This window comes from Panthera leo, chromosome B2, assembly GCF_018350215.1.
Source record: "Panthera leo isolate Ple1 chromosome B2, P.leo_Ple1_pat1.1, whole genome shotgun sequence".
Taxonomy (NCBI): domain Eukaryota; kingdom Metazoa; phylum Chordata; class Mammalia; order Carnivora; family Felidae; genus Panthera; species Panthera leo.
In genome coordinates this window covers 138,045,273-138,067,821 of record NC_056683.1, presented here as the reverse complement: position 1 = coordinate 138,067,821, position 22,549 = coordinate 138,045,273, and the positions used below count along the sequence as shown (strand labels likewise).

At 39.6% G+C, this 22,549-nt stretch overlaps 1 protein-coding gene and 1 pseudogene across 14 annotated transcripts in view; both read left to right on the top strand.

Annotated features, from left to right (window-relative positions):
- IPCEF1 (interaction protein for cytohesin exchange factors 1) overlaps positions 1 to 22,549 on the top strand; it is a 180,657-nt gene that overhangs the window by 128,689 nt on the left and 29,419 nt on the right. For all 14 annotated transcript variants that reach the window (XM_042940118.1, XM_042940112.1, XM_042940121.1 and 11 more), the window contains 4 exons: positions 2,335 to 2,408; positions 3,930 to 4,001; positions 10,285 to 10,343; positions 11,691 to 11,779. In XM_042940118.1, the coding sequence (XP_042796052.1) occupies positions 2,335 to 2,408; positions 3,930 to 4,001; positions 10,285 to 10,343; positions 11,691 to 11,779 (294 nt within the window). The remainder of the gene's footprint in view (positions 1 to 2,334; positions 2,409 to 3,929; positions 4,002 to 10,284; positions 10,344 to 11,690; positions 11,780 to 22,549) is intronic.
- On the top strand, positions 18,525 to 18,646 carry LOC122220811 (annotated as a pseudogene).

The following is a 22,549-nucleotide window of genomic DNA, read 5'->3' as shown; positions in this document are numbered from 1 at the left end:
CGAAAGTTTGATGGGACTTACCGGCATGAAAGTCACCGGGGGTTCATGCAACTCTAGCTTCTGGGGAACAGTGGGTGTAGAAGTGAATGAGGGGAGGAAATAGAAACAAATGGAGAATGCAGATGGTTTTCTTTCTAAAGCCATTATAGAAATCGGCATGGAAATACTTCCGCCTAATGTAGGTTATGGTTTTTAAATTGAGGTGAAGTTCACATAAGAGGATCCATTTTAAAATGAGGCATTCAGTGGCATTAGGTGCATTGAAGATATTGCGCAACTCCCACCTCTGTCTAGTTGCGAACGTTTTCAACCCACCGAAAGGAAAACCCGTACCCATTAAGCAGTTTCTCTCTATTCCCCACTTTCTCCAGCCCCTGGCAACCACTCATCTGTGTTTTGTCTCTGGATTTATCGATTCTGGATATTTCATGTAAACGGAATCGTATAACGTGTGATGCTTTGTGTGTGGCATGTATCAGGGCTTTACAGTTGCGTCGTATTCCATTCTGTGGCTATACTGCGGTTTGTTTCTTCCTCTGTCGATGGGACTGTTTCTGTCTTCTGGCTACTGTGAGTAATGTTTCTGTGGAGGACATGTATGTATATACGTATACGTGTATATATATATATATGTATATATACATACACACACACACACACACACACACACACACACACACACACTAAACACGTATAGATGTTTATTGCTGGAGCCTAACAATTTTCCAAAATTATACTTTTATATAATGCTGATGAGAGTTCACAGGAAGCGTTGTGGATTGTAGAAACAGTTGATCTACACTCTCTGTTTTTTAAGTACTTTGCATTCTTTTTGAGATAGGATTGGTGAAACCATCATCTGGTAAGCACACAGTTCATGAAGAGATCACTTAGTTGAGGGGTGCCTGGGTAGCTCAGTCAGTGAAGCTTCTGACTTGGTTTTGGCTCAGGTCATGATCTCATGGTTTGTGAGTTCGAGCCCCGCGTTGGGCTCTGCGCGGACAGCCCGGAGCCTGCTTGGGATTCTGTCTCCCTCTCTCTCCGCCCCTTCATCACTCTGTCTCTCTCAGAAATAAACAAATAAGCATTAAAAACAAGAGATAATCTGAATGGAAAAAATATATACATCATTTGATAAGAAGGAATTTCCCTTTAGAATTGAGTTTTGAGGCTTATATGAAAACATTTCAAGCAGAGAGTTTGGATAGATTAACTCCTGTAGGAGCGGGAAGGTTGGATAGGCAGAGGTTCAAATGTTTCCCAGTTTCATGTTGCCGAAGAAAAAGTAGGAGCTGCACTCTGGTTGCAGATAAAGGAAAGGTGCAGGATGATAAAATGAAGGGGGAGGAACCATGGTGCTAATAAGTTAATAGCTAGTGGATTTTTAAATTTAAGATTGGATTTTCAAAATCAAGTTTTTACTCCTCTGCCAATAAGCACTGATTGACTTACGATTAATCTTGTGGACCGTATTTCCGTACTCAGAGATATGAGCATAGATGGAAGAAGATGTGGGATCCATCTGGGACCAGCAGTCTAGCTTCCTATTGTTGTTACAGTTTGTTCATAGAGATGAACAAATTCTCAGAGAGGTGGAACAATAATTACGTGTCCTATACGATTTTTGGTGTTTGGAGGTGACATTCGGGCAATGTTCAGAAGGGCCATTTTTTTTCCTGCAGTCTTTCCTTTGTAGAAAGGCCTCCTAAGAATGGATTACCGAGCTGAGATTTTCCAAGGAATGGCTCTGTGGTTTAATTCTGTGGAACAGCCTATAGACATGGGAGAGGAACTAATGTTTGTTGAGTAACTGTTAAGCGTTTTATTTATCTGAGCTCCTTTAAGTCTTAGAACCACCAGTGAGTCGTAGCTCCACGATAAGAAGCCCAGTTTGCTAACTCCCAAGTCAGGCCTCTGTCCCCCATAAGCTAGAATGCTAATTACGTTCTACCTTCTGTGCTTGTGGCTTACTGGAGTTTGAGAACTGGCTTACTGGGATGCCTACTAACTCAGCAGGGAGTGGAGCTCTGACTGGTTAGCTGGCATTTTCCAGGAAGACGGGAAAGGGGTGGGCGAGGTCCTGTGCATGCCATACGTTGGCCATACCTAAGCTGTATCATGTTACTTCTCGTGGAACAATTTGCAATGACTTACCAAGAGAATATTACTTTCTCTCATAAAATATGTATCTGGATAAGTCCAGTGCTGATTCAGGGAGGTATCTTTTGATTGCCTTTCTTTGCATTTATACGATCTCTGTTCAATGTATGTGATCTCCATAAACTTACTAGGATTGATGCATTTATTCGTATGTGTTGTATGTGTTTTTCTCAGGCAGAGAAGGCCGATGGATTTGTCAACCTGCCCGATTTCACTGTGGAGAGAGCTTCTGAATGCAAGAAAAAGCAGTAAGTTGTCTGTCATTTCCTATAAGACTCTGAACCAGAATAACTTCCTTTAATAATTTTCATTTCTCGAGTGATGTGGTGACTTGGAAGTTAGTGACGGTAACACCCAATGTCTTGAGAATTTTGAATTTCATGGGTTGGCATCCTAAACAGTGGTCTAAGCTTTTAACCTCTTGTTGTCTGGAATTTCATTTTGTGGAACAGATGGATTTTAAAACCCCACGGAGCTTTGGCACGGCATGTTTTTGACACCTGTGTTGGAGATGGAATGAAAAACAAGCCCCCATCCAGGTTTAGCTGGGAGATCAAATGTCAAGATTTTGTCTTTCTAAAGAGAATGACCAGATCAACAGGACTGGCCAGAGCTGCAGATATGATCCCAAGAGCAGTTTCTTTTTCTTAGTTCTTCACATTGGCATCCTGGATTTTGAATTCTCTGAGATATTTTCGACTTTGGGATTGTACCCTAATATAATTTAAGTCCAAAAGATTGAGAACAGACAGGAACCAAGAAAGTCACCAGCTTATGGTCCTTGTTGTGCTGACAAGGGAACAGCACAGAGTCAGGGCTTGCCTAGAAATCACAGGAGAGCTGGCTCCAGACCAGCTAACCATGCTCCCGTCCACGTGCTTTTTCCGTGGTAGCATCCCAATGCATTTTGCAAATGTGCCCCCTTCACCTTTTTCTTGTTCTTATTCCTTATCCTACCTTTGACATCTTTTTCTGTCTTATCAGAAAAAGCATTTCCCTACTGACCTATCTTACAAGTAGTGGCAATTGACTAGATTTTTCTAAGAAAATGAATAAAATTATTAGCTTTAAGCCCTGCCAGTCTCGTCTTGCTGCACGTATCCAGTGATACATGAGGTCGTGTTGATTCTCGTGGTTTTGACTGAACTGGTTATTTACCAAAACCCTGGCCTCTACTGCAGGACTTCCGGTCTAATGGTAAAGGGGATATATTTCATTGTTTGCTGATCTCCAATGTTTTATACTTTTCTTTTAAACTGGAAAAATATACCTTATATTTTTCTCTTACCCAAAGACGGTGGCTTGGGTTAAGATTTTTGATGTGTTGTCACAGTATAGAAGTTCTATACTTGATTATTATGTATAAAATTCTTGTATGTATTTGATCGAATTTGAATTAAGTATTTTGCTTTAAGGAGTTGATCTGAGTATTTTGAAGTGACACTTCTAAGACTGTAAATTTTAATTTATTGTCTTTATAGCAAAGCAGTTAGCAATCAAAAATAAAAGAATATGCCCGTATGTTTTAAATAGAAACTATGGGCTGGCCAAGACTCAGTCCTATTCTGGATATTTCAACATGATAAATTAATTCTCTGCTCTCTACATGAAAGAGGTTAGACAGTGGGCACTTAATGTAATTAAATTATTTTTTGCGAATTTACAAAGAAAGCAGATGAATTGACCATATTTATATTTAATTTCATTTCAAACCCATTGACAACTACACTAATTTTTTCTTAATGTTTCTGTGCTTTCCCCCCTTCAAGTGCTTTTAAGATCAGCCATCCACAAATCAAGACCTTTTATTTTGCAGCTGAAAATACACAGGAAATGAGTGTGTAAGTAGAGAAAATTGCTAAATCCAATCTTTATGGGAATAGATTTCTTTGGTCAGGTGTTCGAATTTTTTTTTTATTTAAAAAAAAATTTTTTTTTAACATTTATTTATTTTTGAGACAGAGAGAGACAGAGCATGAACGGGGGAGGGGCAGAGAGAGAGGGAGACACAGAATGGGAAGCAGGCTCCAGGCTCTGAGCCATCAGCCCAGAGCCTGATGCGGGGCTCAAACCCACGGACCGCGAGATCGTGACCTGAGCTGAAGTCGGACGCTCAACCGACTGAGCCACCCAGGCGCCCCAGGTGTTCGAATTTTAAGCCTATGTTCATATTAATTCTTGTTTTATTTATTTCTGCTGCTTTAAAAATTAATTTCCTTGGCACTTAAAGTGTTCTTGCTTTCTTCCCTGACTTGGAAGCGTTTCGGAGAACCACATATATCAAAATGGCTATTTTAGGAAGAAGTAATAAGATTCTTCAGAGGGAACCACTAAGTTGAGAAAGGAAAAGACAGAAGTCATTATAAGAAAATGTTACAGTGAGAATCAGCATCACGGCGATAAAGTCTTAAAAGTACTGTGACCGATCTCACAGCTTTTAGAATTCTATGTGAAAAATATCTATAACATTTCTTATGAGCTGTGTGATTATCATCATGATCCCGTGCTTATCACTAAGCATGTTCTAGCCTGAAAATTTTGCAAAGTGTCCTTGCTCGGAGTACATCTAACATAACATTTTATATCTCTGACACCATTTCCTGGTTTTTTTTCTGTTTAAATAAGTGGAATATATGCATTGAGGACTACCAGCCCCACTCCATCCCCTACTGGTTTAGATTATGCTGTGATCACAATGGCTGCTAATTGAATGAGGCTATATATACTTGAGGTGCTTGAGGCATCAGTGGGCCCTCTATTTAACTTAAGCCCTATTCTCAGAATTCCGTGTTCCTTATTACCTTTACATAACTAATAAAATGTGTCAATGGAATACCTACTATATGTCCCATTGCAGCAGATCCTGAGCAAGAGAATTAAAAGAATACATACATAATTCATTCAAAGAGCTTATGGTTTAATCTGTTTTGTTTAGTTATACATAATGATTTTTGGAGCAATCTGCTCTATATAATTTCTCTTCACCCTCTTGCTCTAGAAACCTAAAGAAAAAAGGCTGCTTTTCACCAAATGTTAAGCATACGTGCGCACGCGCACACACACAAACACACACACACACACACACACACACACACACGCCCTTCTTTTTTTTTTTTTTATTTTAATTTTTTTTTTTATTTTTTAATATATGAAATTTGCTGTCAAATTGGTTTCCATACAACACCCAGTGCTCATCCCAAAAGGTGCCCTCCTCAATACCCATCACCCACCCTGTCCTCCCTCCCACCCTGCCCTCCCTCCCACCCCCCATCAACCCTCAGTTTGTTCTCAGTTTTTTAACAGTCTCTAATGCTTTGGCTCTCTCCCACTCTAACCTCTTTTTTTTTTTTTTTTTTTTTTTTTTTTCCTTCCCCTCCCCCATGGGTTTCTGTTATGTTTCTCAGGATCCACATAAGAGTGAAACCATATGGTATCTGTCTTTCTCTGTATGGCTTATTTCACTTAGCATCACACTCTCCAGTTCCATCCATGTTGCTACAAAAGGCCATATTTCATTTTTTCTCATTGCCACGTAGTATTCCATTGTGTATATAAACCACAGTTTCTTTATCCATTCATCAGTTGATGGACATTTAGGCTCTTTCCATAATTTGGCTATTGTTGAGAGTGCCGCTATAAACATTGGGGTACAGGTGCCCCTATGCATCAGTACTCCTGTATCCCTTGGATAAATTCCTAGCAGTGCTATTGCTGGGTCATAGGGTAGGTCTATTTTTAATTTTCTGAGGAACCTCCACACTGCTTTCCAGAGCGGCTGCACCAATTTGCATTCCCACCAACAGTGCAAGAGGGTTCCCGTTTCTCCACATCCTCTCCAGCATCTATAGTCTCCTGATTTCTTCATTTTGGCCACTCTGACTGGCGACACACACGCCCTTCTTGCGGGATATCCCTGGCAGGCTCATCTAGCTAGAAACATTCTCACCTGTTCCCTAAGCTGCTGCCACAACCTTCAGATGAAGGCAGAATGGCTCTTTATAGACCTTTGGGAAAGCCCATGTTAAATAGCAAGGCAAGGAATTGACAAATTAATTCTTTCAGAGAAGACTTGTATTTACTTAAATGAAGAGAGACGTTTGTTTCTACCCTCTGATTTTAGCTTTCTCCGCCTAGCTTTCCCAAGCGCCTGAGAAGGAGAAAAGCAGATGCCCACAAGAAGATAAAAAAACCTCACAAAGCTCTTTATTTCTCTTTTTATTTGTATTGGTAACTAAATCCTACTGATTAGCAAGCGTTAGGTGTGTCAGTGGTGTGTGAAAGGCTTAACAGTCTTACCGAGCAGTACTTGGAGCCCCATGATACTGAGGGTCAGTCTGGAGCTGAGCCATTGATTAATCCCCAGTGGTCCTTTCTGGCCTCTGGTGGCATTAATAGCCATCAGTGTGGAATCTCTTTGGGCCTCCACGTTAACCCTCTTCTCCCACAAGATTATGCACATGGCATTTAAAGATTTTTTTTCCGCAGCGGCACCTGAAGAGCACCCTTTCTTACTGATATGGCCCGTTTAAGCCAGTAAATACTGTAGCTGGGTATTTCTTTGTGAGATGCAGAGAATCTGGGGGAGGGAGTGGAGAATCTGGACGCGTGCGGAGACCAGCGTCCTGTTTTAGAAGTTTGCTTCCTTGGGAAACTGCATTTTTGGGTGGTGACATTTCGCTCAGGGACGAGGAAGGCAAAGGTCATTATGTTTAATGGAAACGCTGTGTTCTGCAGGGACCCTCGATTTACAAGCACAGGGGTAAGTAATTAGGGTCATGGACGAGTTGGTTTCTAAGCCAAGACTGGTTGGTAGCTGCCTTTCTCAGACAGTGTTTGTGGGAAGAACCTTCTTGTTTTGTATATCAATTTCTTAACACTTGTGCTCCTCCAACACATCAAGTTAATATACAACAAACTCCCAGGAAACATCTGTCGTCTTCACTTATGTAAATATAAGTCTTTTTGTGCACCCATCTATTTAGCCACAAATAGAAATTTTCTTACTGCCTGGATGTTTTTGTTTTTTTTTTCAACGTTTTTTTTTTTTTTTTTTTTTTTTTTATTTTTGGGACAGAGAGAGACAGAGCATGAACGGGGGAGGGGCAGAGAGAGAGGGAGACACAGAATCGGAAGCAGGCTCCAGGCTCCGAGCCATCAGCCCAGAGCCTGACGCGGGGCTCGAACTCACGGACCGCGAGATCGTGACCTGGCTGAAGTCGGACGCTTAACCGACTGCGCCACCCAGGCGCCCCACTGCCTGGATGTTTTTAAAAACCGTTCTTAGCAAAGGAGATACGGGAAGCCAGTGGGTTCCAGAAGGAAAACAGTCAAATAAGATTCTAAACAATCACGTTTTCCATAGCAAGTAGCTAATGGCGGCAATTAAAAGGACATGAGTTTTGGGTAAGTGCTGAGAGGAATCTTTATTGTCAATATTTGTGTGTTTTGCCATATTGCTGTGTTTCTGTGTTCTGGAAAGGAACTTAGAAATGCCTTTTCAGGCATTCTGAGCTCAAAACTATTTTTGTCTTGATATGTTAAAAAAATTTATCTTTTTCACTTTTAGATGCTTTTTTTTTGGAGGGGGGGCGGAGAGGATCAGTATACAATTATGAAATCCGGTATAAACTAAGAACAGTTTATGTTGGTATTTTAAAAGTGAGCCATTACATTCATTGTGGTTTGCCTGACCAGTTTTTAAAAGTGTACTTTAAAATGTTTCTTTAGTTAGATGACACCTAAGATATATTCTTGTAAAAAATTCTATAATACAGAAGGATGTAAAGTGAAATCCTTCCCATACCCCCACCTTCACCCTCCAATTCAATTTCTGTCCGCAGGATTAACCACTTTAAACAGTATAACTGACCTATATCTTTCCTGATGCTTTTCTTTGCATACCAATTTGTGTACATGTACATTATATATAGTTTTAAAAGTACATTGAATCTGGCTGATCATATTGTTTTGTACTTGTTTTTTTTTAATTAACAATGTTAGGATTTTTCCAGGTCATCACAAAGCCTTTATTACCTTCATTTATAACATTGATTTTAATGATGAAATTAGTGCCATACTTTATCCATTTTCCTATTAATAGATGATTATATTGTATCAGTGTTTTTTTTTTTTTGCCATTGCAAATCTTACTGAGTTAACATTCTTCACCATCTATTTGTAGTCTTCAGGATAGACATTTATAATTAAAATTGTTGGGTTCAGGGTGTGGATATTTACATTTTGATTAGTATCATCAAATTGCCTGCTTAAAATCGGCTGTCTCAATTTTGATGTTCAACTCAACAAAGGATCAGAATGTTTCCTCCTAAATTCTGGAAATCGATGGCATTTTAAAGTTTTGCCAGTCTGGTGGTGAATATTTTCCCGTGTTTGAATGTGCATTTCCCAAAATACTATTGAGGCTGATAAGTTTTTTCTATTTCTTTATTAGCCATTTGTGTTTTTTTCTGTGATTTACTGTTTTTTTTTTGTTTTTTGTTTTTTGGTTTTTTTTTTTGGTTGTTTATTATTCTATCAGGTCTTGATGAACACTTTGTGGTTCCCGTGGCCTGATCTGGGCCTGTGTATCAGTCTGGTTTTAAGTGGCCATTGAAGAACTCATGTCTTTCATGGTGTCCAAGGGGCTCTTAAATGAGGGGAAAGTTCAGCTTCCTTCTTATAGAAAGGCCTATTTTATTTGTTTCTAAAAATCAAATTTATATATTTCCTGTCAATAGAAAATAAATATGGCAAGACCATGGCAGATGGAGGGTTGGGTAAGGATTCCTAATTTGTTGAAATTTGCAGACTTGGGGAGTGTGTGGTGTTGAAGCAATGGTGGGGGTGTAGCATGCTGAATAGTCACGAGGCAGTACAGGACTAGAAGAAAGGAAAGCAAGAGTGAGTCAGTAAGTGCACCACATTCTTGCTGTTATTTCGTTGATGTTGGTTGACTTAGGCCTCTGTCGAGTGCACTGGTTTCTCCAAAAAAGATGTGAATGTAAAATATGGAATACTTTCTAAAAATCTAGGAGACTGGAAACAACTGGGAAATCAATCATATTATCACTACCCTAAAGTAATATTTTCCCTTTAAATAGAAGGTTAGATAGCTAGGAACATACGAAGTTGACCCATTTTGTGACTTTTAAGAATTTGTGTCATATAGTATGTTCCTGGCTAACCCCTTGAGATGGACCTCCAGTGGCCTGAAATCATGAGCCAAGTTTGAGTTCCTGAAGGTTTATCTAGTTCTATTTTTATTATTGACGTTTTGTTGAAATTTATTGCCAGTAAAATGATAAGTCGATAAGAAGATAGGACGTGGTCAATTTTTGCCTAATATAAAATTTTTCAAGGAATTAGAAATTTCCCCAGCTTAGGAATGCCTGTCAAACTCTGACCAGATCTTTTATTGAGTAATATAAAAATCCTGGCTTGAAAATGGATCATCTTTTGTTTCTTCCTTTATTTTTGTGTGGAATAAAATTACACTTTAAGAATTATAGAGATGGAACTTTAATGGTCAAGTTACCTAAATTCAATGCTACAGGTTTTGTTTTTACATTTTTTAATGTTTATTTGTTTTTGAAGGAGAGAGAGAGACAGAGTGTGAGTGGGGGAGGGGCAGAGAGAGGGAGGGAGACACAGAATCTGAAGCAGGCTCCAGGCTCTGAGCTGTCAGCACGGAGCCCTACATGGGGCTTGAACTCACGAACTATGAGATCTTGACCTGAGCCAAAGATGGAAGATTAACCCACTGAGCCACCCAGGTGCTTGATACGGGTTTTGATGGTTGCTAAAAATTTCACATGCACTATGGCAAAAGTTATATTTGTTTATATATTTAGAATATTTAATGTAGTTGCCCACACTGGCCAGCTGGATAATGGGCCATCTTGTTTCTTGTCTTACAAAGAATGCCCTGTGTAAGGAAAATATTGAGGTTACAGATTTCAGTGCTAAAGACTTAAACTGTTTCTGCAAATGTTTAGACTGACTGTAAATTATGACAGTTGCATTATAATGTCTGGCACAAGATGTTCCTTCAGGGTCTAGGAGGAAGGTAGATAGGTAGGGGACCAGTGTCTTTGGTCAAGCATTTATTTGCTATTTGAATTTTAGGTGGTTAAACAAGCTTGGATTAGCTGTAATCCATCATGAAACTGTTACAAAGGATGAAGGTATGTTCTATTTTAAATTTCTGAAAATTTAGCAAGAATATTTGGATGAGATAGAATGGAAATACAATGTCAAGTTCTATGCATAGTCTTGTCCTAATGAAACCTACTTTGGCATTTAAAATCTTCTGAAAATTTGTCGAGGCAGACGTCTTCACACGGACTCACCAACATGGAATAGAGCTTCCCATGCTGGCTAAGAATGCTTTTTACACTTCACCCACACGTTAGCAGCTGTAGGCTTTGCTGACATCTCCAACAGCTGCCAATGCAAATGTTTTATTGCCCCACTCACTGAATTCTTACTCAGAGACATGATCTTGTCATGATCTAGACGGATAACTTTCATCCCACTATTTCCTCTCAGATGTTTTAATATTTCCACCAGGTGTGTGCTGAGGCTAATTACTCTAAGTTTGTGCTAGGAACCTGAATGTCAGATGGGGACACAGGCCATATTTTTAGCTCTGTCTGTAGCTCTCTGGGCTCAAAAGCTACAGGAGTTGAAATCTTCTTAATGATGAAATTACTCCTGAGTATTGAGAAGAGGGAAGCTGTAGGTGTCAGGGTCACAGAGTTGATACTATTTCTGAAACGCTTAGACCATATAAAACTTGGCAGTTGAAATGTAGGGAGTTGTATCCTTGGATAACAAAAATTACAAAAGCTTAAATTCAGAAATGGGAAAGCGGCAACTTGATTTAAAACGATAAAGAACTACAACATAAGAGTGTGAAATCAGTATCCTAACCATCTCCTTGGTCCTCTTTTCCATGACATAAATACCCATTGTATATTTGGAGTGCATTTATAAATTGTGAGGAGAAAAATCACTACATGAAAACCTTCTCCTTAATCCTGGTATGTAAGGCCTTCTGTGATACGGCCTCATGCAAACTTTCAGCTTCGATTTTCACCACATCCCTGAGAACTCCATATACTTGGTTTAGCCTGCACCATCCACGTGGTATTCCCATTACTCTGTGTGCACCATTGATGGTTTACTTATCCAGCCCTTTCTAGCTCATTATGGCTCCCATGATCAAAATTACTCACTACTGATTTTATGCTCTCTTAGTATATGACTCAACGCGTCTTTTGAGGAATTATTGAGGACAGCTATGGCCAGTCCTCTTCCTATGTATTGCGCCCTCTTAAGGGCAGAAACCCTAACATGGCTATTTGTGTTTTCCCCTCTTATGTAATCCCCTGGCACCAGGTAGCTCAGTAGATGAGTCCTTTCTGAATCGATTGGAATTGCAATAGCCAGATGGAAAAAAACCTCTGCTCATGCATTTTGGAATCGGTGACAACAGTGTTGAAACATTAAGCATTTTCATTTTTGTATAGAATGCTACAGTGAGAGTGAACAGGAAGACCCTGAAATAGCTGTGGAGACACCACCCCCTCCTTACTCTGCGGAGACTTTCTCTCCTTTGGTACGTACCAGTGTGATTAGTCTGTTGGTCATGATGAAATGTGTGGATGTCGTTCCTTCCAGTTGCGTAGAATGTACTTTGACCGGTAAATTTGAAGAATGGGCTAAATTAAAGTGCCTGCCAAAGAGCAAGTACTGTTCTCGGGGTGCTGATCTGGAGCCTTCTCCATAGCACCCCCCAGGTATGACAAACTCAGTGGATTTTTGTGTGACCCACAGATGTGTCATGCTGACAGGACTCATGGTAATGCAAAGGGCTTCTAGGTGATGGGCCAAAGCTTGCAAAGATTTATTTGTTCTGTAATGTTTATTTATACCCTTCTGGTCTTCGGAAAGAAGAAAAGTACCTGTCCTGGGTGCATGCACTATATCCATGTGAAATGAACATAAAAAGGATGAAGACTAGATGAAGAGAAAGCTGGATTCAGAAAGGTATCAGGAGGCCAGGAGTGGGGTCAGTGCATTCAATCTGCACGTGGAATGATTCTGTGTATTCACTAGAGAGAAGTTCAAGTTTGATTCTTATCTTTGGAAGCATCCAACATAAGTTCAGGTTATTAATGGATGTTAAAACTATGTCATGCTGCTTTGTATTTGGATGCTCATTGGCATTGTATTGATGGCCCCTAGAAGGATTCAAGCAGGGATCTTTGAGGAGGTTTATTTATGGTTCTTCTAACTATCATGTGGCAGGACTGAAGTAGATGCGTTAAATATATTTACCCTTCAAATAATCCTGAAAAGTAGTATTATTTAATCAGCATTTCACTCATTACTAATGAGGCCAAGCATCTCTTCATATCTGTTGGCCTTTTGGATTTTCTGTTTAGTCTTTTAAAATCTTCAGTACAGTTTTAGCTGTCTTACTATTTTGTATTTATAAAGTTTCTTTATTATTCTATATATTGGTCCTTAGTTAGAAGTAAGGCACATCTCCTTTTCTGCTACATGGCTTTTTTTTCTTTTTGACTCTGTTTCATGGTTTCTTTTCATAGACAGATAGTCTTGATTTCAGTGTGTCAGGTTTATCCATTATTTCTGGTGTGGTTTGTGCTTTTGTTTCCGATTTTAAAAATTGCTTCCTATTGCTAGGTCATGAGGAAGTAGATATTGTTATCTTCATTTCATGGATGAGGAAACCGAGGTTCAGAGAAGTAGAATGACCTGGTCACATTTGCAGTATATGGAGCACCTGAGATGGGAGCCCTGGTCTGTCTAGCTTTATAGCATCTGCTCTTTCCACCTTACTACTGCACTTGTCCATCCATGCACCCAAGTAATTATAGGTGCTGATAGATTACAGCCTCTCCTTCACTTGCCAGACCTCTTTTGCCAGAATTTTCTATGTTGTGTGATGAAGTTTTCATCTTTATTTGTATCTTGCCAGTTTCTGGATGTAGGCTATTAAATAGCTTTTAAATAATGACTTCTATGGTTTTCACCTACTGTCAGTGGAGAATTGTGGTCCCTTTTCTAGTTTATTTGGCTAACAATCAAGTCCAGAAAGAAGTATTTGTTGAATGAGTATGTTTATTAAAATTTCTATGAAATAGGGCTAGCTAAAATTAAGCAAGATATAAATAAATTTACACTTTGGTAAAATTTAGACTGATTTCTGAACTAGACTTACAATATATCCTATGTTAACATATTCATCACTTTTCCTTAGTGTCGTCTTTCTCTTCTTTTAAAATCACTTTCTAAATTTGGAAAAGACTAAATAGATGTGGCTTTCTGGTTTAACAGAGTAGCATGTATATTTGTTTAGTTTCTCTCTGCTTCAGTCTCTCTTCTTTCTGTCTCTGTCTGTCTACCTCTGCCTATTCAGCCTTCTCTCTCTTTCCTATTTTAACCTGTAACACACAGTAATTTGGTTGGTCCTCCAACCTTCTCTTCCTGAAATTCTCTCTGCCTCCTACTGTCCCCCCCACATATGACTCTGACATGATTTATTTCAGTTCTAAAATACTGTGATTTTCATTTTTATAGTGGCACACTAGCATCACAGATTACTAAGAGCGTTGTCAACCATCTAGAACTCGCCTTGATGGAAGTAAAAACAACCAGATTGTCTTCGTAGATGAGGGATCAGGACTCCATTGCATTACAGAATGATGGTCTTGATGTTATAGTAGAAGCTCAGAGAATGCTTGTTTCAAAACAAAGAAATGAAGCGGTGCAGAGGGGGCTGCCAGAAAGCGAGGTCGTTGAAGTGGGAAGTCTTTAGAATTTTCTGAGTCCTCGATCAAATAGTATTTCTTACAGTTTTAAGTTGAGCATTTTCTGGAAGGCCACTAAGGCTAACATTTTTTTTTATGAAGAAATATATTGGAAATAGATAAATGTTGAACAGTTAGATTTTATTTTCCTTAGAAACAGAATATGTTCCTCCTGTTCACATATTTTCCAGGCAGATTTTGTTTTTGTTTCCTCTTGTTTCTGAAAAACAGACATGCAAGACACTTGGTTAAAATACCATTTAAGCTTTTTATTTAAACAGATGAAAATTCAAAAATTTCATGGTAACTTTGATCCAGAGCATGAATCAACTCATTTTGTTTTGGCTCAGTCTGGCATAGGCTAGCCATGACTGAGTTATATAAGCCACGGTGGAAAAACTTTTTTTCTCTAAGTTCTTGCTTTAAAAAAAATATTTTGGGTAATGAACTTTCATTTTGGAATGATGACTCAAAAGTGTAAAATAATACTTTCCTGAAAAATTATCTCCCAAAATTAGACTCTTGAATTAAAAATTTAATTCAGTGTCCAATAATTCTAATTGCTTGCTGCAAACAGTAAGATTTCAGCACCAGACCAATTTGCACCTGTGCTTCTAATGGGTGGGACCACATTCCACAAGACAGTAAAGGACACTTCGGGATTGTCCCTGAGTGAACAAGAGGTTTCTGTTTCTGTTGCTTCTCCTTGAGAAGACTTCACAGGATGGATAGGCATCCATCCAGAGAAATGAGAAATGGGGACCTTTTGATAGGCTTACTAAAAAAACTGAAAATAGATGGGCTCTGTAGATTTCATTTAGGAAGATGCTTTGTAGAAATCAGTCCCCACGATTCCTTGAGATTTATGATTCCTTGAAACCCACAAAAGGGCAGAAAAGGAATTGACTTCATTCGCTTTTTAAACTCAATAAGGTTGTAAGTTACAAAGTGACTTAAGAGCTTAACCATCATTAAAACTTTGTTATACATATTTTTCCTCTAAGTTTAATTATTAAAAGCATTGGTAACCTAACCTATGCTCATACGCTTATTCGTTCATTTAACAAATTTTGTTGAGAGTCACTGTTCTAAATACTTGGGACATGAGTGAATAAAAAAGACAATGATTTATTTCTTCGTGGAGTCAAACTTCTAGTTGAGAGAAACTGCTACTAAATAGTGAACGTAATAAGTAAATTATCTGCTGTGTCAGTAGAAGTGGAGCATGGTGGATGAGGGGAGGTAAGAGTGCTGGGAGTTGGGCTGTGTTGTGAATAGAACAGCCAGGATAGGCCTGAGTGAGAGCTGAGGTTTGAGCAAAACCACAGAAACGTGGTGTGAGAGGCAGCCAGGTGTCCGGGGAAGGGGTCTTCCAAGCAAAGATCTCCTTGGTGCATAGGTGGCAGCGCATGGAAGTCAGTGTCCCTGGAGCAGGGCGAGCCAAGGTAAGAATAGCAGGAAGTAAGGTTGGAGGGTAGTGGTGGCCGTACCATGCAGGGCCCGAGGGCCAGTTAAGGACTTTGATGCTTTGGGTTACTTAGGGAGCCTTTGGGAGTTTTGAGCAGAGGAGTGACGTGATCAGTTTCCATCTTAAAAGGACCACTCGGGCTACTGTGTGGGGGGAGACTCAGGGAGGCAGGGAGTAGGATAGAAGCAAAGAAAAGGGAGGGTGGCAGTGGTCTAGTGTGAGAGACGGTGGGGATGCAGGTCATGGCATAATTGAAAAATGGAACGGGTGGGTTTTGAACTTGGCAGACCACCCAATGGGTGGATCAGATAGGCGGAAAAACGGAGAGGATAAATGTTTATCTTCAACTTCAAACAGCTTCAAACGGCTCCTGCAGATTATTTTAACATGAGGGTCCTCACATTTGATGCTTTTTCGAAGTACGCTTCCTTTGGCTCCAAATGATGAGAAAAAAAATCTAAAGCAAACCAAAGAAGCAGTGAGTAAAAACAAACCCTGTAAACTGCGGCTTCTTGGTCAGTGGCAGAGGAAGAAGTCAAAGATTAGACACTGAGAGGGGTTAAGTCAGTTTTAGAAACTCACACTTAATCTTGGTAGGATGAATCTCGCACAGTTGTTTACAAAACGTCACTTGATCTTTCGCTGCATGTACTCTATAAAATAATAGAAATGCTTGCAAGTGAGATCGTTGTATGAAAAGTTATCAGTGACTTCAAAAACAAGCCAGGTAAAGGTAGAAAGAAAAGTCGTCCTCTCTCCTGAAGATACAGTTACCGCAAGCTCTCTGGTTGACCGTTTAACTGACTTCAAGACTTCTGAAGTTAGCGTTTGCATCTCTGCTTCAGCAGTCTAATTCAGGCGCCTCCTCTGGCAGTCCCTCACAAGGCATGGGGCTGCCCCTGACGCCTTACATTCCCAAGGCTGCTGCCCTCGTTGGGGCCTGGAGTAGCTCCTGCCCGAGTCATAGAGATAGCGGGCTATTTTTCTTCCTTGTCTCTAATGTCCCCCTCCTCTTAAAAACCACTTCCAAATTAGTCTTCCCAAAGCGCGGTTCTGATGGTCTTGATTCACCTGCACAGGACCTTCCAGTGGCTCTTCATGGCTTATCAAATTAATTCTCCACTTGTTGGCATGGCATTTAAAGCCCTTGGGTTTACCTCAGGCTGCCATTCCAGTCTTGTTGCTGATTCCTCCTGTGTCAGCAACCCAGTAAACTGCCCGCTGTCTCCCCAGAACTTTCCAGACTTTCCTGCTCTTGCGCCGTATTGATAAACTTTCTCTGCTTGTGGGAACTGTTTCTTCCACCCCATTCCACTTTCTCCCATTCAAATATGACTTCCCTCAGTAAAGCTTCCCTGGTCCTCTAAATCAGGTTAATCTTGCCCTCTTCTGAACTCTTTATGTTCCTAGTGCATTTTTTTTTTTTGGAGGGAAGAGGCACCTTTTTTCATAACACATACTTGAAATGAAATATTTTTTTATTGGACCAATATTTTTTTATTGGGCAAGTGGGTGATTGTAACTTCATCCACGTTCTGTGCAGATTTGTTACTCTACAGGTATTTCCCCATGTGAATTAGAACGTCCCTACTTTACACGTCTCTAGCACTTTCACGTGGCTTTGAGGAGGATGGTTTCATTAGACTTACACATTCTGCATTTAACAAATGAGGAAGCCGAAGAGAAATAAATAGAACTGTCACAGGTAGCCTTTGCAAGCTGAAGTTCACCTTTTATTAAGAATATCCTTTCCTGTTATCCCATGTGCTCCTTGTGATGAATCTGAGTCAGGCAGGCAGGCAGCTAATGCATTTTTGTGTGTGTGTCGACCATGTACGAGGTACTGTTGCAGATAAGGGAATGCTGGATTGAACTAGACTGTATCTTTTCCCCAGCGCAGCTTAAGTTCTAAGTTGAGGAAGAGGCACAATAAACTTGTGATTCAGACAAATGGTCTTGAGTAACGATAAATACTATGAAGAAGCTAAAATGGGGTGATGTGTTAGGCAGTGACTGGAGTCAAGTTGGGAGGGCATTGCTCTGCCTGTGACAATCAGGGAAGAGCCTGCTGATGTTTGAACTGACACCAAAATGGTGAGAAGGAAGCAGCCAACCAGAAGTCCACAGAGAGGGCCTCTCAGGCAGAAGGCACCTGTTCTCAAGGGATAGAAAGAAAGTTGATGGGACTGGACGGGGAGGTGGAAAGAGATGTAGCTGGGTGGGGGGTAGATAGGGAGTCCACATAGATCTTCTCAGCCATGATGAAGACTGTGGCTATTTTTCTACTTGTGATGGGCAGTTCTTAGAGGATTCTCAGCAGGGGAATATTGTGATCTGTTTTATGTTTGAGAAACACTCTAATTGTTTGGAAGATGGCCTGGGATAGAGAGGGGGGTGGGTAATGGTGGGAGGAGGAAGTCAAAGGAATAGGACGTAGAGATAAAGTGTCCTCTGCAAGGTCACTTGGATGGCAGGGATTGGAGTGAGGAACAGGTCCTCTGTCACCTCATGGCCCAAGGTCATGCAGGAGGCCGGAGGATGGAGGGGGGTGTGCTCTGCAAAGTCTTTGAGCTTTCAGAGAAATGCTTCCTGCTAGGATACGGTAGAAATACAAACAATACTTCCTAGGGTTTAGCAGCAATTGACTGATCTGTTTTTATTCATGTGGCCAATAAAAGAAAAGAAACCCTGTATACATTCTTTTTTTTCTCACTTGATTTTATTATGTTTAGTCCTAAGTAATTCCTGTATTTTCTTTCTTTTTTTTTTTAAAATCTACTTTGACTAATGTTGCTTAAAATTTATAGGCTGACTCACGTCTTCCTAATTACAGGCTTTTGGTGGCTGTCTCAGACTATTTTTCCCTATGTCAAATTTGTGTTTTTAAACAATTCAAAGAAAAATATTGTAGAGCTGATGAGCGTTTGAACTAAGCTTCTTTGATAAATAAAACTATGTAAGTATTGAATCACTGAATTCTACACCTGAAGCTGATATTACGATGTATGTTAACTAACTGGAATTTAAATAAAAATAATCTACAGAAAATGGGAAAAAGTGTGCTGGCTTCGGCAGCACATATCATAAAATAGGAATGGTACAGAGAAGATTAGCATGACCCCTGTGCAAGGATGATGCGCGAATTTGTGAAGAATATGAGGAAAAGCAGTATTGACTTTTTAATTTAGTTATATATAGTCTCTTCATTAAAACTTAGATTTTTAAAATGTCTTTAATTTTCTCATTAAAAAGTAAAATATTTAAAACCCAAATGTTCTGAAATGGGTGAACCACCATGCAATTATTAACTTCTAATAGATAACACAATAATTTTGATTAAGATTATGAGAACATCTTGTGGGGGTGTTTGCAGTGCAGTCAGTAACAGTCACCATAGATCCTGGGATTAAGGTAAATGCTTTGTAGCAATTCTGCAGAGAATGTCAGGGTGCTCCTCAGAAAGAGACTGAACTGTTCTGGGCTGTTTTTCTTCTAGACCACTTTGTAATGGTATTAATTCGTTAGCAACTGTAGGTCGGGTATAGATGTAAAACACAGAGATGCAAAAATAACTACAAAACAGCCTATTCTCAAGTAGCTCACCAAAAAAGAGATGAACGAGTCAATCGGCGATTACGGTATGAGCTGACAAATAAACTGACGTTCTGCCTGGTGTGACAGAAGTAAGCCCGGGAGCACCAGGCAGAGGTAGCCATCTTGCCCTGAGGCCACCGAAGGATGTGGAACCAGTCCTTGAACTGATACTGAAGGATGGGCTCGTGTTCATCACACAGGGGTGGGGTGAAGAGGAGGGACTGTCGTTTCTTTCTACCTTCATCTGACTTGCTGTGAGAAGTTTTAGGAGTATAGTACATGGATGGTTCATAGAAGGCACTGAGCTAAATGTTCTCTGTTTGACTTGTGGCTTTTGGTTCCTACAGAATGGTAGAAATACTGAAGCGTGATGTAGCACCACAGTATCTACTTACAAAGTACATTTTCATGTTCCTTCCTCTGTCACAGCATTCCAGGTTCACGTTGATTCATATTTTGTTCATCGCTCTTCTGATAAAAACTCGTTCTGACCTGATACACATCGTTTTTTTTTCTCGTTTTCTTTTCCCTTCTCTCTTGTTCTTCCTTTTTTCCCCTTGCTCACTCTTTCCTCCCTTTAAAAATCAATTTTGTAGTTGTTACGCGGAGCAAGAGCAAAGACAGTGGATTGAAAGGGTTTGAGTTGTGTGTGTTGGGAGTCGTACCTCAAAAAGGCATATACTTCCCCAAAGTTTCTGATGCTCGATGAACATGTCTTTCCTTGGTCCTCAAGGACCTTTCCTTGAGGTCCAAAAAAGTTTGTGGAAAGTGCCACAGCAGTGATGTGTGCAGGCTTTTGCTTAAACAGCCCATTTGCTATAATCAAATTACAGTAGTATCAGCAAGGGCAACAGGAAAAGCTTGCACATGCTCTCTTTTCAGAAAAGGAGGCTGACTCCACCAAAGCCAAGTTTTACTAAAATAGCTCACAATAGGGGAACGTGTCAGGACTAGGCCTGAATGGTATTTTTGTTAATACGTATTTTGTAGCTCATTCTAATGAGTAAACCAGTCTTGGCATTTATTCGGACAGCTTGGGGGGTGGCGGTGTGCACTCTGTCCTCTAGGTAACTAAGGTTTTATTTCGTGAATTGCAAATCTTTGATCTCTTAGTTGTTAAATCGTCTCCGTGATTTAAGGCAACCGATTCCCCAACTCACTGACACATTCTTGAATGGGAAGTTTTATGTCTGTGCAAATACATTGTTAATAAGATGTAAGTGGTTAGTATCTCAACTGGCTGTTTTAATGTCATGCTACTAAAAAGTGGATCTATTGATTGTTTGACAACGTATGTCTAGTATTCAGCAAATTGGGCACACGTTGGGTAAATACTGGCTGTTCCCATCAGAACACAGAGTTTAGAATCTGCAAAATGTCCCCAATATGTTCTTGGGGACATCCTGGTTGGGAACAAAATCAACCATTCTGAGTTAGTTGCAATGATTCTGAGATTTGGGGGAGAAAATCCTAGTTTGTTCTCTGGCTTCTTCTCACTAGCAATTTTTTTTCCTACCACTTCTTTGGACTTTTGAATGCTTGAGATTGACATAGTATCCCACAGGATGACATAATAAAACTGAACTATAAGATGCCTTTTCTGTCTCATCTGCCATTGGAGATACAGGGTGACCCATAGAGTGCTGTTGTCTCTGTTGTCTAGATTTTTGGATTTTATTGACCAATAAAATTAAAAATGAAGGAACAACATATGGTTGCCAGATCTTTATTTAGCTATGTAGGGCATTAAAAAAACTTAAAAAAGACAAAACTAATATCTACCATCACCATTTTCCAAAAAGGAAGGCATATATTTTACCATCAAAATGAATCAAGGGTAAAATCTCAGAATAAATGGAGTCCTTTCCAACGCAGTCATTGGCGATGCTGCGTTGATGTTTTCTCCGTGGACAGATGAGCATTTTGCCAAAGAATGTTATTCACTCTTGCATTGTGTGTTAGGAACTGCTTTCAGACGATCCTATATCATCAACCCACTTCTCATAGTCTGGGTACAGTTTTTGGTCTCTTTTTAATGAATGAAGAGCTTGCAAATGGATTCTTGTCTTTTTTGGTGAAAGTTTATTAAAGGTTTTAAATTATTAAAGAGCTAGTGAGTTAACTTGATTTCATCTATGTAGTTATGAGTGGTTGCTGGGCATGTACTAAAGAATGTGATTCTCCATGATATTGGAGGGCTTAAATATATGTACTTTGTCTGCATCCATGGTCTTCACTCAGTATTTTGCTTCCTGTCTGGCGTCTGCTTTTGCTGAAACTTTTCTTTCTCTGAATTCTTTTTCTTAATTACCTTTGTCAAGACTTTTTGCTCAATCAATGAGAATACAGTGATAGATTACAATCTAGTCTTTGCTCAAAATATCCTTCAGTATTTCAAAGAATTCCCCAAAGAGGCTTTTTACATTTCTAGGGAGCATTGAAGATAGGGTAAATTGTGTTATGGAGATCTTTCAGATCCTAAAACAGAGAATTCAAAGTTCTACAAATCGGTTTTGGAAAATGGCATCATGGTTCTTGGTTCTTGTCACATGGATATAAATATCATACATTTTTCTTTCGATTCTTTTTTAAGACTAGTTTAGTTTATTTAATATCTTCTTTAAGAAGACATTACAGCATACAACTGAACCCCCAGCATGTTAGTTAAACATGGGCTATAGATCCATAAGTAGTAGAATGGAATTTAAATTTAATCTTGGGGTGCCTGGGTGGCTCACTTGGTTAAGCATCCGACTTTGGCTCAGGTCATGATCTCACAGTTCGTGAGTTCAAGCCCCATGTCAGGCTCTGTGCTGACAGCTCAGAGCCTGGAGCCTGCTTCAGATTCTGTATCTCCCTCTCATTCTGCTCCTCCCTGCTCACATGCTGTCTCTCAAAAATAAATCAAGATTAAAAAAAATTTAAAAAAATTTAATCTTAACCCCACTCCTTTTGGCAACTAATGGAAGTACAGAATACAAACAGATGAATTATCTGTCAGTGTATTTTATCAAGTCTTTGTAACAGTTTCATAATGAACTTTGCTGTGATCTGTTAAAGACTCTTCAAATTAAATAATGAGGATGCTTAAAAATTGTAATTTTTCCCTTACAGCAAACTTAACTCAAACAGAACAAAAAGGGATTGTACTAATAATCCTCACATGAAGTCTGAGAATGAATGTCTTGTGCAAGGTCATCGCAGCTATTTCTGTATCACCGAGATATAAAGTTAAATGTGGTGTCTTCAGCTGTTTGAATAAAAAAGGGGGGGTTTATTTTTATTTTTTTATTAATATGAAATTTATTATCAGATTGGTTTCCATACAAAACCCAGTGCTCATCCCAATAGGTGCCCTCCTCAATACCCATCACCCACTTTCCCCTCCCTCCCACCCCCCATCAACCCTCAGTTTATTCTCAGTTTTTAAGAGTCTCTTATGGTTTGGCTCCCTCCCTCTCTAACCTCTTTTTTTTTTTTTTTTCCTTCC